This window comes from Excalfactoria chinensis, chromosome 3, assembly GCF_039878825.1.
Source record: "Excalfactoria chinensis isolate bCotChi1 chromosome 3, bCotChi1.hap2, whole genome shotgun sequence".
Lineage (NCBI taxonomy): Eukaryota > Metazoa > Chordata > Aves > Galliformes > Phasianidae > Excalfactoria > Excalfactoria chinensis.
Window position 1 is genome coordinate 86,511,817 of NC_092827.1, and position 14,102 is coordinate 86,525,918.

General features: G+C 42.8%; 1 protein-coding gene across 9 annotated transcripts in view; it reads right to left on the reverse strand.

The window, feature by feature from the left end:
• ESRRG (estrogen related receptor gamma) overlaps positions 1-14,102 on the reverse strand; it is a 378,604-nt gene that overhangs the window by 346,214 nt on the left and 18,288 nt on the right. For 2 of the 9 annotated variants that reach the window (XM_072333655.1, XM_072333656.1), the window contains exon 1: positions 13,859-14,031. The exons of 4 other annotated variants lie outside the window; for them this stretch is intronic. Coding sequence is in view for 1 of the 5 variants with exons in the window: in XM_072333652.1 (XP_072189753.1) it covers positions 6,406-6,503 (98 nt within the window). In the remaining 4 variants the exon portion in view is untranslated. Of the gene's footprint in view, positions 1-6,405; positions 6,652-13,858; positions 14,075-14,102 lie in introns of those variants that run through there. 3 more of the 9 variants (XM_072333657.1, XM_072333652.1, XM_072333659.1) reach the window with 3 other exon arrangements.

The following is a 14,102-nucleotide window of genomic DNA, read 5'->3' on the forward strand; positions in this document are numbered from 1 at the left end:
ACTATATATAGGTTTCTCCTGATCGCAGTTTCCCAATTTTCAGAGGACATCTGACTGAGTGCTTGTATAGTTTCTAGGCAATACCTTTATAAAAATGTTTTTGGCTCCATACAGTTGTTTATACAATTGCATACATACATAAATTAAAAGCAGCAATAAACAGCATTAAGGTTGCACAGAGTCCAACCATCTTTGACAAATTAGAAAGCTAGGAACTTTCCTGAGAAAAATTCTGAAATTTCAATGGGGAAAAAAGGCTTACCTATCAGTGTGCAGAAAAATGTGTATCTGTACAACTTCTGACTAAAAAAGGGGATGATTCTGTAAAAATTCTGACAGATTTCCTACATATGACCCCATCAAAAAAACAAACAAAAAAAACCCTAATGTTTTAAAAATAAAAGGTCAAAATGAGCCTATGTAGAGTTAAGGGAAAGAGTTAAGGTTATTGATTAAAGACTATTTGCTGATAAGGTTTCATCTATTTGAAATGGGATAGCATTTGGGACTACTCCAACAAAAGTCTACAGAAAACTGATACATCAAGGAACTGAGCAGGATTTAAACAAACAGCAGACATGGCTAAGAACACACAAAATGTCATGAGTACAGCTGAGAAATAAGTGATGGCACAGGACCACTTACTCAGCTGCTAACACATTATTTGCTTTCACCTTCACAAAACGAGGCACCCATCACTCCACTCACAGCTCAAGGAATTCAAAAAGTGATTATTATTTCCAGGTGTGCACATGGAACACCCCAACAAGTCTGGCTTTCAGAAAATGGAACATTTGCTGTGTGTCACAGAGACAGGTGGGATTCTATGTGATTCCTTGCAGAAGAGAGTTTTAAAAGGTTCTTCCCTATAAAACTGCTACTACAAAACAGCAAGCCTAGATTCACCAAGGTGTGATAAATTAACAACCCAGTACTCAGATTTTAGATGCTTTGATAATGTAATGGAACCCTCAGACCTGAAATCTGCTCCTGTGTTTTCTGCTCGTAAATTCACAAGAGGTCATTACCCATCAACAAACAGACTGAGACTGCCAAGAGGTGACAGCAAAGGCCATGGCTGCATCTGAAGTCTCACTTCTTCTCCAGGATTTTAGGCTCAGTGCAGTAATACTCATATTTCTAAGTTTTGACATCTTTTTCAAGGTTCCCAGATTACTCCTGACAGAAACTTCCCTTTCCTTCAAGGGCACAACTGGAGAAGGTGAGATACATTGCACACACAGAGCCACAGTCCTGCAAGAGGAGCTCATTTTTTCTGAAGTCTGCTAGGACATGGGGGAAAAGATGGGAGAAGGGAGGCTCAACCTTGTCAGGCTGGAAATACTTGAGAACATCCAAAGCAGATATTTGGCCATCAGGGAAAGCTGATTATTGAAATGTAGGCATTCACATAGGTTAGGCAACTTCTAAGGTTAAATGGCAGTTCAGTGGGAATATTGTGGATCTTGGTTTGGGCTTTCAATGCCTAAATCCCACTTAAGTCCCACTTAAGGCACCTAATCCTTTTGTGGATCCGAGCCTAAAGCTTCGCCAGAAAGAAGAGAGTCTATGCATGCAAAAGCTAATGGTCAGTGGCAGTCTGGTTTTATTAAAACTAAAACATACAGAGAATGACCTTATTTTGTACAAAGAATAATACCGAATAATGAAAGACCTTCTAGTCACAGAAAGTTAATGGAAAGTTAATCTAGCCAGTTCTGACTACAGTCCTGCCTGTTGACCCTACAACACATTTGCTAACCTAGAGAAATTTATAGCCTGTAAGAGATGGTTCTTTGATAACCCACATACACAACTAACACATGTACAGTTAGAAGAGTGGCGTAGTTAGGATGGTATTTTACAGTTTTAAAGTTAGAAAGACTATTGTGGTGGAAAGAAACAACCAAAAATGAAATGCTTACCTCAGGCTTGCAGTAGAAAACTCCAAACAGGTGGAACTTCAGAAAGAAAACCTTTCCCAGTGGCAGTCAGCCCTTAAATGGGGTCTAGGAGAGGTGCAGCCAGGCTCCACCCCTTCTGTTCACACAGGTGAATTGCATTCACCTGTACTCCCATGGCTGACACAGTCCTTGCCTCAGGTGATCAATCAGGGGTTCAGACTGTGACTCAACAGTTTCCATACACCCATGGGAAGAAGCACATTAGGAAATGCTCATAAGACTGAGCGAGTTCTCAAAAAAGCTTCACTTACATCTGCTAAGAAATAAACTAGAAAGAAGTAGAAACGTATTGAACACTATACTGTTCACATTGAGTTAATAATTTAAAGAGGTTTGCTATGCTCCATGAATTAAGTAGCTTCAGTCCAGTTCTTGATAGCCAGTAGTCCACCTGAGGAAAAATTAGCAGTTTATTTCTCATTTACCTGCTACCAGAACTGGCAGTCTCAACAATTAAGTGCAAGCAGATCTAGGTACCATTTTACTCTCTATTCCTTATACTTAGTACATCTACATCAAGATTGCCTTTATTCAACAGCACCTGAATTTAGCTGACAAGACTATTTATATGATACTTACATATCCAAGAACTACCCAATCAATAAAAGCCGTTTAAATTGAATTGGTAGCTTAGAATTACAATCATATAATACAATTTATTATTAATTATTATTTTTATTATTATTATTATTATGTATCAAAGGGATATTGCCATTGTTACCAATTATCTTTATAGTATTTCTGCTAGTCACCATGTATGCTCTCCATAGCACTGCAATATTTGCCTTATTGCATACACTGAGACTTCTCTACAAGTAAAACACCATGGTCTCCATTCTGGGTACTCAAATCCATGGTTACAAGGCTCTGCTTCCAATGAGAATTCTAGCCTAAATCTTCTGCAAATACCCAATACAGCACCTGAACTTTACAAATTAAGAGAGGAACAAAGGAAATTGCCCTTCAGCTCTTCTTACCTGCAAATGGGGAAAGAGTACTAGTAGCTCATCCATTAACTGCTCAAAGTTTTAAATTACAAAATGAGTTTTTGATGCTGTATGGGAAACTGTTGATCACAGCCTGAATCTCTGATTGACCACCTGAGGCAAGCAATGAGTCAGCTGTGGGAGCACAGGTGAAGGTAATTCAACTGTGCTACCAGAAGGAGTGCAGCTTGGCTCCACCTCTCCCAGATCTCATTCAAGGGCTGACTACCACTAAGGCAGGATCTCTTTCTCTGGAGATTACTCCTTTGTGGAGTTTACTGCAAACCTTCAACGTCAGTGAGCGTTTTCCATTTATCATAGATTATCTTTCTATCATGATAATCTTTCATACAAAGCCTCTGTTTACCTATCAACTGTGTAATTATGTAACTGTACAAATGCAGAATACAGGAAAGTAGACTTGTGCATACATCACAGATTGCAAAGATACCAAAGATGTTCTGAGCAAAGGAAAACCATCTACTGTCCCATGTTAGATGAGTACATAGAAGCATTCTTGCTCCTTCCTTCCTTAATATTTCACTGTCTTTCCAGATTGAAACCTGGTTCTTCAGCCAGGCACAGCAGTTCTCCATTCCCACAACTGTTTTTGAACAGTTGCAAGAATTATTAATGGTACATAAAAAAAACATAGTAGACAGTCCAGTGTGCCTTCCCTCGATCACTCAGATGTTGGTCTCAACTCTCATTGTTTTCATCAGCAAGTTACGTTCAGTTCTCCTAGACTGTGCATGCAAAGTTAAGATGGTGCCCTTTCTGTCCTCCTTCTTGGTAATGTTGTAGGTCTGATTTACAGAAATATCCTCTCTATGACCTGTCCTGACAGAAAATGGTTTGCATTTTGGCTTTCCCCCTTCCCCCCTCCCAAACCTTCCTTTACCTCCTTATCAAAAAGTTGGTTGCTTGTTGTTTTGTTGGTGATGGAATTTTTTTTTTCCATTATAAGTCAGTCTATTTTTGTCTGTATTAGGTGAGTGACTTGCTGTTAATCTAGGCATAAGCTAAATCTTACCTTCCTGACTCACACAAGCAAACCCACCCAGGTTAACAAATCATCTCAGAAGAACAGGGAAAGCAAGACTCGTCCTGTATCTACCTACACATTTTCAGTTGCAACCTCTGCTTGGCAGAGACTGGTCATCTGTAAAAGACTGATGAGAAATTCTTTAAAATATGTCTGATTGAAAAACACAGAAAGTCTGGAACTACTCCTGGCTTTTCCAAAAGATGTAAGTTCTAAGAAATTTGGTACTCAAATGAGTCAAGTTGGTATGCTGCAAGGTGACAGTTTTGCCTATGGAACACTAAAGAGTTAAAATTTTTTGAAACATTTAGGGTGGAAGTTGTGAGTTTAGATTGGTACTGATTTGAGTTGTTGTATTACATAAAGCACAAAGTTATTTTTGTTTGCAATTCTGACCAACTGCTATTATTATTCCAGGTTCCTTCTTACAAAGGACGTGTGGTTAGCAGAGGCATGACAGGGAAGCAGCGCCCAAGAACAAATTAATGGAGAAATATTAGTGGAATGCAGCAGGCTTGGGGGAGAGCCCAATTTACACAGAGAAAGCACTTAAAGCAGGGACATTTGTGCCTGCGCACACAGGGACACAGCAAGGTTTGGTTAGCGCATGCACATGGAAAAGGATTTGGTTATGGTTAGAATTTGTGAGTGACAGCCATGTGACAGCTGGGAGTCAGCAAAGATTTTGTAGGGATGGAAATTCTTGAGATAGGACACACGACTGCTCATGCGATCTGCATGTGCCTATCATCATGCTGTATTATAATAGCTGACACCCCGGTGTACCAGTTATCCAAAGGAGAGAGGCTATAAATTAGGGAGAGGATTTGAGGAATGGTGGATATGAGAAATGAAAGTCATAACATTTAAAAATGAAGGGATAAATATAACTTGTTTTTCTGTTATCCAAACAAGCAAACAATTTCCAACCGAACCACACAGTGCTAAAACTCACATTTCCATGATTTATCATTAGTGACAGGTTATTATTTCCTTACAATTTAAATTCTTTTTTTTCCCCTTACTAACTTACCTAGAAAGGCCTCGATCCTGCAAACACTTATACAACTACCTAATTTTAAGGACGTGAATAATCTCACTGATTAGAGTTACTCATACGTTTTCAGGATTGGGGTATAAGTCATAATGTGCAATTAAGCAGAGGCATTTCCAAACACTGCTTCATTTTCCCTTCTGTGGGTCTCATGCAAACATGAAGCTACCGGAGATGTACAATTTAAATCAAACCTGCAAATCTGAAATACTTTCCCTTTAACACTGAATTCAAGCCGATACAATATCACATGACCTTTACCGTAATTTCTATTAAAATCATTTCATGTCTGGTTGCTTCTGCTATCCTGGCTCATTTGTATTGTTTACAACAAGTCATTGCTCTCGACAGTTAGTGGTGGCTGAATCCATGGTTACCAGTTTTTACATTCACTAGTTAAATGGAATGCAGCTCTTCTGGGGGGTTTCGTGGAGAAAGCTCTTAAGAAACCACAATCCAGCCATCAATCAGGCTAACCTGGGAGAAATTAATCTTATAAACATAAGGATTGTTGCATATTAAAAATTTATCAAAAGGGAGCTCTGGGCTTTTATTAGTTGTAGTCACAAAAGCGGACAGGTTCGTCGGCTCTGACTTAGTGCACAGAGGACTTGGTTCTGTGGTCTACATCTGACATTCATCCATGTTGTGCCTCCTCTGGTGCTCACTGCTAATAAAACTATACTGTTTAGAGGCTTTAAAAATAAATAAATAAATAAATAAAAATCTCACACACTTATTTTACCAGAAATGTGCTCAGAATATAAATAGTGCTTAAATACAGGTTTAACCAGACTGCAGTCCCAGCAAAGTAACTTAAACAGACACAGACAAGACCGTAAAACACAGAACAGACAGCTCTGAGTAGAATTCAATTAAGACAAAAAATACCCCCAAACACTGGAATGTTACTAACAAGTAAATTAAGCCGCAAAAACAAATATATTTTATGGCTACCTAAGAACAACGTGCGCTAATTCCCTTTGCCCTGTTATTTATAGTTTGTCGTAGGGTGGGGTTGCCAAAATGAAAAAGCAAAGGAAAAACTTATCTGCACAATGGCTACCAAAAATCATTTAAAATCTCTAAAAACATAAGAAAAGTTCTGTACAGGATGATGGCTACAATCATTGTCCCACGAGAGCAACGAATAGTTAAATCAAACACATTACTAGCTCATCTACTGCAAAGTCACTGTATCAGAAGCCCGAATTGATTTGTTTCCTTAGAACAAACTGAAAATGAACGTAACATAACATCGGAAAACAACCCCTCCTGCACTGCTAATCGGATATTGTATAACGGTTGATTGCAGCGCTGCTCTGTGCTATTGTTGCCTATAGCATACATACTTACAGGTTCTGGGTTCTTCCAAGAGTTTGGTGCAGTTTCAAGGACAAATGTCTTAAGGAAGTCTTTCTACTGTGCAGCAGTGATCCTAGCTCTGATCTCATTACATGAGCAAAGTGCTAAATCTGACAATATAAAGGAAACTTCCTGTGTGAAGAAGAAATCTTGGAAAGTCTCAGGGTTAAAAAGGCTCCTTAAATGTGCTGGTTGATTTGCTCCCTAGTTGTGTATACACAGTAGCAGCTGATCTCTGTTTGCAGCCCTGCAGAAAGAAACCTTTGCTGAAAACCAATGGCATCACATTTCAGTGGAGCTATTGCCAGGCTCTGGAGAGCAGAGCAACCTTTGACAACTTCACCCAGTCTGAATCACTGGGGTTTGCTGCATGTCCTACAGGACTTCAGAAACCCACATTTAACATATTAGCGCCATTAACATTATCTGAAACCCCTACTTGTCACAGTATAAGCAGGAAGTCTCTGTCACAGTAAAAGGAGGTTTTCGTCTGTCAGGACTACAAACTGCAGAATTCTCCATGAGATGTTTTGCTTTATCTTGATCCTGGTATTTGCAGATGAGAAGCTGTGAGCTGCACCCAGAAGCACTTTATGCCTCAGAATTTATCAATATGTACAGTGGGCATCCTGCTTATCCTAAATATAACCCGAACCTGCCCTTCATCAGCTGCACACACCCCAGCTGTTTTCTTCTGATACGGAATACAAACCAACAGATTTGGGGAGTGGGAGGAAGCCAGTTCTTTCATTTAATAGCCAAGTTAGACCCTTTAGCACTGTGTCAGATCTGTGGAGCCCAGTGTCCTCAATTTGGCAGAGCCTAGGAGTCCAGTGCTGTGACTCCAACTACACATTAGTACTGCCCCAGCTTGCAGCTTGGCCTCAGCACCACGGGAGACAGGCAGGACCCAGCCCCACTCCTACACCTCTTACTGCTGTCCACATGAGTTGATGAAACCAGAAAAGCAATATATAAACATGCTAGAGCTGTTTCAACACCTAAACTTGGCAGCAAAGTTTGATTTTAAAGAATTACCAAGGATTAATTTCAATTTAGTTGCCTCAGCACTTAGCCCAGAGTAATGCTCAAAAGAACAATCGTGACCCATGTCCAGAGCATGACTAAGACCCTGCATGCTGCTTTCTGGGGGGGGCTACCACTCTCCGCAAGATAACAACCAAACCTCAAAACAATGTTTAGAAGAGCACTTTTTGCAAGTGCATCACTATGGAGTTGGGTTAGGAGTAGCTGAGATTTTATTTTAGGCATTCATAAAACAGATTATTCACCACACTCCTTTCCCCTTGGGCACTATGACTATCCTAGCTCCTAATATATTGTGTGTTATTTCTTTAACATTTTGAACTTTATTCCAAAGGGCAGAAAGCAAAACTGACAGTACATCAAGACAGCCAGCTCAGTGATTCAAACAGGAAAATAATTGAGATCCTGTGCATGCACAACATCTGAGTACGCACGTTGCACATGCGTGCACACTCACAAGCACAAACAAGCGTAAGTGTTGGTGGCCCAATTTTCAGAGGTACTCATAGTTCACACCCTTTGAATTAAAAAGCACCAAAAAGAAACATAAATCTTCCTGGAGAGGCAAGGAAAGCAAAGGAAATGCCATCCTGGTGGCGAAGTCAGACTCTTTCTGGCTTCTACCACTGCCTGGCTGTGTAACCAGGAACATACCACCTCACCTTTCTGTGCTGAAACCAACACCATAATACATGTTACAAAACCAAGGTTTCTCTGCTGCCATTGCTCAGGCTGTGAAACGATGACTGCACGTTGGGGAGGGAATAGACTAAAATCTGAGTTTCGGAGTGCAGCTCTGAGCTGTGCCATAAGAGCAGCAGTGTGACCTTGGACAACCTGCTCTCTGTGCTCCAGTACCCAACCTGCTGCCCGTGCTCCGCATACTTTGCTCCCAACCTTTGTCCACCTGGTCTCATTTGTCCTTAATTCAGCATGAAATGTTTGGTGTCACTTTTCTTTTTCCTGTTAGAAATTCAGCACAGAGTAAAATAAGCTCTTTTTGGCAGATGAAACTCAAAACATTCACCCCAGCAGAAACAGAAACGTCAGTGAATGAAGTTTCCTCACCAAGGGCCCACATGTCAACACAGATGGTTTGAATCTTCCAAATTCTGCAGAAGAATAACTCAATCATAGTCAGCAGCTCCACCTCCTGCTTACCCTAGAATTTGGTCAGGGCTGGAGAATACCCACCCAGGAAAACAGACTCCATTTCTCTTTCCATCCCCTACACAATTATGTCATATCCCTCACAGTCATGTAATTCTGTATCTGGGACACTGCTCCTTCAACTCTTTTTTGTACAAGTATACACTGATTCCAACACAGGATGCACAACAGCAAAATCCTTGTTCTCCCAGCCGTGCCAACTATCCCTCAACCTGGCACATTCTGCCTTATTTGCCCCTTTCTGATTTTTAAATTGAGTTTTCAGGGGACAGGAAGAAAAGTTAAGAGAGAAATGAAGGGAAGCCAACCAATCCATATGCACATTAACTATGACTACTATACTTTCTTCTTAACATTTAAATGCATTTGGATCCTTGTCAGAATAAGGGAAGCCTTCCTCATCCTCATTCATCAATTCTACTCACTCTTCTCATGGGAATTCTTCCATCGTAGCGTTTTGTTCCTTTTCATCTATGAAGGATTTCAAACAAAACCAAACACAGTAGCCAAGAAACTTGTATTCTTAAGCTTGGTGTTGTTCTCACTTGCAGCTCTGCACCACCTGATCAGTCACAATTCTCCCTCCTGTTCTATTTACTACAGTAAAAATGTGACTATGTGCACAATTAAAGTTCTTCTTTATCCATTTGTTTTCCATAACATTCTTGTCTTTTATTTGCTCCCTAACGTAATCAGTATATTTTGAAGACAATATAAAAAATAACACAGATGTAAATATTACCATGGAGGTATTACAATAAATGTGACATTCGGAATAATTCATTTAAGGTTTCTAGATCACAATTTAAATCCTTCCCCAATTTTAACCAAGCCTTCCCTCACAGATGAGCTTCAGCCAAGGTGTACGACTTCACGCTAGTCTGGTAAGCCACGCTAACTAGGAAATAAATTTTCAGTGATTAAGTTGAATTGTTCATACAAAATGCCAGCTTCAGCTTTTCACCCATACAAAATAGCTTGGAAAATATATACTGCATGTGTTTATTATAGCTACAGTTGCTATGAACATCTATAACTCTCCAACAATTTCTTTGATTTATGTTCAAAAACATACAGGGCATGAAATGATGCCTGCAACCTTACATTTCCCTCAAGAACATTGTGGGGAGAAGATATATTCCAAAACATCATGTTAGATTCCTTGTTATGTCTCCTTTTTAAAATAAATGTATGATAATCAATTACACATGCTTCAAAGCAACTGCCACTAGATTCCCCAACAGAAAAACTGTTTGAGAAAAGTTCCATTTCCCTTTCCCCTAATGGCTGAGTTACAATAAGAGATTCAGATATTAAAGGTAGAAATTGTGTTACAAAGGATGGGCCCTGCTCAGCCTGTATACGCACATACAGGAGCATGCATGCCCAGACTTGACTCAGGACAAGGTTTTCAGCAAAGGAATATCCCAACCGATCAGCATGTCGTCAAAGGCACGCACGTGTGAAGCACTTGCATGAAGAAATCCAGTTGATTTCAACAGAATTAAACAGGCAGCAAGCTAATGTATCAGCCTTGGCTTTTCCTTCAACCCCAATATGCAGAACATTCCTTTAAGAAGCCCATCTCACTGAAGCTTCCACTAGGAACACAAATCCGCAAATGCTGCTAGCAACATCAACCAAGCTAAATAGCATCTCTGCCATCAGTGCTGATGCACATAAGATTTGACTCCGCAGACCTGCCTGAACTCCATGAAAAGGTTGAAGAGCGCATTTACCCTGAGTATTGGAGAGAATGGGCTGTATGCCATTAACAGGAACGTACAATAGGGGTGTCAACTCCACAACCTGGCACAGGGGGCATGGGCAGCATCCTTCCCATGATGGGGTGGTTTCCCCATCTGAGCAGGCAGGAGTGCCTGACTCAGAAAACATCAGGACCTTTTGCCTCCCTGCACCAGGTCCTTGTGCTGCCTTTATCCCAAGAGGCAGCTCCCATTCCCTACATCTCAGGGCTTGATTGCACTGCAAACAGCTTGGGACCCAGGCTGGGTGGAACATGGCCCCTCCATGCAGGGCTGACTACTACTGGCACCCAGTTTCAAGTACGTATGGGATAAGATGGATTCGAGACTTGTTTCAAATAGAGCATGGCCCTGATTGTCAGCACAAGAGTGCAAAATACACATGCCCACTACGGACAGAGAAATAAATTCACTCACTACGCCCATTTTTTCTGTCTTTCTTTGACTCAAACCCTCAGGGATGGAAAAGTGAAGAGAGAAAATACTCGCATGCACCCCCTTAAATATAGCACTACCATACCCATTAGTAATGAGGTCTTCAGGGAGGAGGGGAGTATACTGGATGTGCCCAAACAGCCCCAGCTAGATAGCATCAACAGTTGTTCTCCTATTTTCACAGCAGGAAATAAGCAGGTACTGGCCGTATAGGAAGAATCCAGAGGAATCTAGGTCAAAATCAAAGCAAGACTGCTCTGTCCATTTGACAAAACTCACAAGCATACACAATACCAACGCAAAAACAAAGAACTGGCTTGTCTTGCTATCTCTCTTAAGATTGCTAAATAAGTGTGCAAACATTGAACTACTTGGAGGAAAGACAACATTCCTTTTGTGCGACTTCTGAAAAGGCATTTAAAAATCAATCTAAAACGGCAATATTAGGAAATTTTAAAGGCATTATTTCAAACGGGCAGACTTGAAAGGGTCTCTTGTTCATGAGTAAATCTGCAGTTAGTTTTTCTAGTACTGGTGGTTCAATCGAAAGATTCGCCAACTGCCCCCTGGAGAAAACCGAAGATCTGCATTTAAATGGAGATATAGTATTTCCAAATGCACAGTACCTGGAAGGCAGATACTGTCAAGGTTTCTTAGCGAGTGGATCTCAAATTGTATTAGGTACATTTCAGTGCTGTAACTATCCCCATTCCTCTGGACTAGGACTATTTCCATATCATTTTGCCATGTGCGTGCTTTGTAATATTTGTCCTGATAAGCCAAAATTAAACCCCCATCTGCAACACAGCCTTCACAGACTAACAAGGAATTACAGCCGTATATATAATTTTCTGATGCGCACAATGAAGACGATATTAGATAGCTCGGCTAGAAATCTTAAATAATTGAAAAGTATGATGACTTAATAGAGTAGTAAGCTTGGTTTACAACGCAGCCAATTTAGAGCCATAAAAACACTGTGTAAAATTTTTATCTTGTGGTTGACCATTACACATCCTATTTATTATTCCAAAGTATTTCAACAGCATTTTTTCTTCATTAATGCGGCTGCTGGCATTTAGCACCCACTCTCTCCATGCACGTGATTTTCCTGGAACAGCTTTGAGAAAAGAAAACAAAAACGGAGCAGACCACTACAGGGCTGTTGCTCAGTACAACGTGCATCTTTTCACTGTCTGACCCGAACCGGTTTCACATGCTGTAAACTATGTTCAAAACCTCCAAGACTTAAATCTAATTAATCAAAGACTTAAAGTTCAAAGGTGCGGTCTAACTACTGACCCCCACACAACAGCGAGGAAAAAAATAAGTTAAAATATATATATATATATATAATCAGACCTAACGAATACTTTGTTGCTAAAGCACTGCAGTTCAAAGAGTGCAGTTCCTTTCAGGAATACATCTTAATTTTCATCTTGGAAAAATCATAATAACCTTCCAGAAAAGTTTTCGCGAGTAAGCAGCGTGGGGAGAGCAAAGGTTTAGAGTGCAAAAGACACTCGTGATCAGCTTCAAGCGCACAGGCATTAGTCCAGGCAGCCTCGTGCTGAAATTCAGGTTGCAATTGAATCGTCCCTGTAAACAAGGTTACTGTGAACGGCCCCAGATCTCCTTCCCGCAGCACCTTCAGCACAGCCCTTCAGCTGTCTACTTAGTTTGTCCCACCTTATCTCGCAGCCCTGACATTCTAATGCTGATTCAAATTCAGGATTCAAAATGAAAGATGAAATCATCTTCAAGATCACTTAATATTGAAATACCGTTGCAATAATAAGTGGTGCTGGGTTTGAGATAGGGACACGACACACCGGCAGTAACCTTTTAATTTCTGGGGGAAATTAAAAATAAAACAAAAACAAAACACAATGGGATGACTGAGATACCGTTAATGCAATCGATTTGTTTGCCTTATTTTGATAATGAGCATGCTGAATGCCATGTTTGCTTTCTCCTGCCCCCGGCACATCTTAACTGGAAGGTCCTGGAGAGGAGCACGGGCAGCCTGCAGGGCCCCCCAGCAGCGGGGACGCGGCCCTACGGGGCACTTCTCCACGCTCAGCCCTGGCACACGCTCAGCGCACCATCTATAAGCTAATGTAGGTTATACCGCAAAGTGCTCCCGTCCTCACCGCGGCCGCATGCAACGTGTGCGGCACGGGAACATTCTGTGCTCGGGAACAGGGGGAAACATGTATCAGATAAGTTTTATACTTTGGATCTCAGACAGGGCTGCTGCTACATGCTTAAAACTTCGGTGCTTTCAGGCAAAGGGCGTTCGGGTTCTCACCTCTCCCTCCCCCCCCCCCTCCATCCCGCGGCCGCAAAAATGGCACTTCGAGGCGCGGGGTCACCCCCAGCAGCAGAGAGGAGCGGGGGGCCGGGCCGCCTGCCCTGTGCCATTCACCTTCACTCGCACTCGGCTCCTTCCCACCGCCTCCCCCATCGCAGCCGCCTCCCACGCGCAACCCAAAGAGCGTGAACTCCGCGGGCGCTCCGAACGCCGCCCGGCACCGCTTCTCCCCCCATCACAACGCAGCCCCAGGCCCGGGGCACGCAGCAGCGTCCCTCCCCCGCCGCTCTCTTCCCGCACGTGTGCCCTTGTGTCCCTCCCCCCTCCTTCAGCCCGGCGGGGTCCGGCCAGGCCCGGCGGCTCCCGCTCGGCTTCGGGACGGAGCTTTCCTGAGGGGAAGGACCCCCAGCGTTAAAGTAGCAGCCACCCCGGGACCCTAAACTCTCACTGTGCCTCCGTCACTTCCCCGGCACTCCTGACCCTGTGAAGGGGGGGAGGGCAGAATTGCGGGGAAAGCGGAAAGAAAAAGAAAAAAAAATCACACATATACAGCCCCCCACCCCGCTAATTGCCGATGACCGGGCGGGCCGGGGGACGGCGGGTGAGTGTGCGGGTTGGGGGCGGAGGAGGGGGGGAGGTTGGCCGCAGCTCGCCTCTGCGCCGCCCCCGCCCCGCCGCAATGTCAGCGGGTGGAGAGGGGGCCCCGCGTTACCTGGTCAGCGCGGAGCCGCAGGCCGGCTAGTCAGGTGAGTCGTCGGGGATTTTAAAGAAGCCGAAGCCGGTTTCTTTGCTAGGAAAGTCTACAACACCATGCAGGGACATTGCAAAATCTTTACGCACGCCTCCTTTCCCCGGGCTCCCCCGACCTCCGCCGGAGAGGGGGGAGCCGCCGGCGGGCGCAGGCCGAGCGGCGCCGCTGCTGCGAGGCGGGGGGCCGGGGGGCGGCGGCGGCTGCG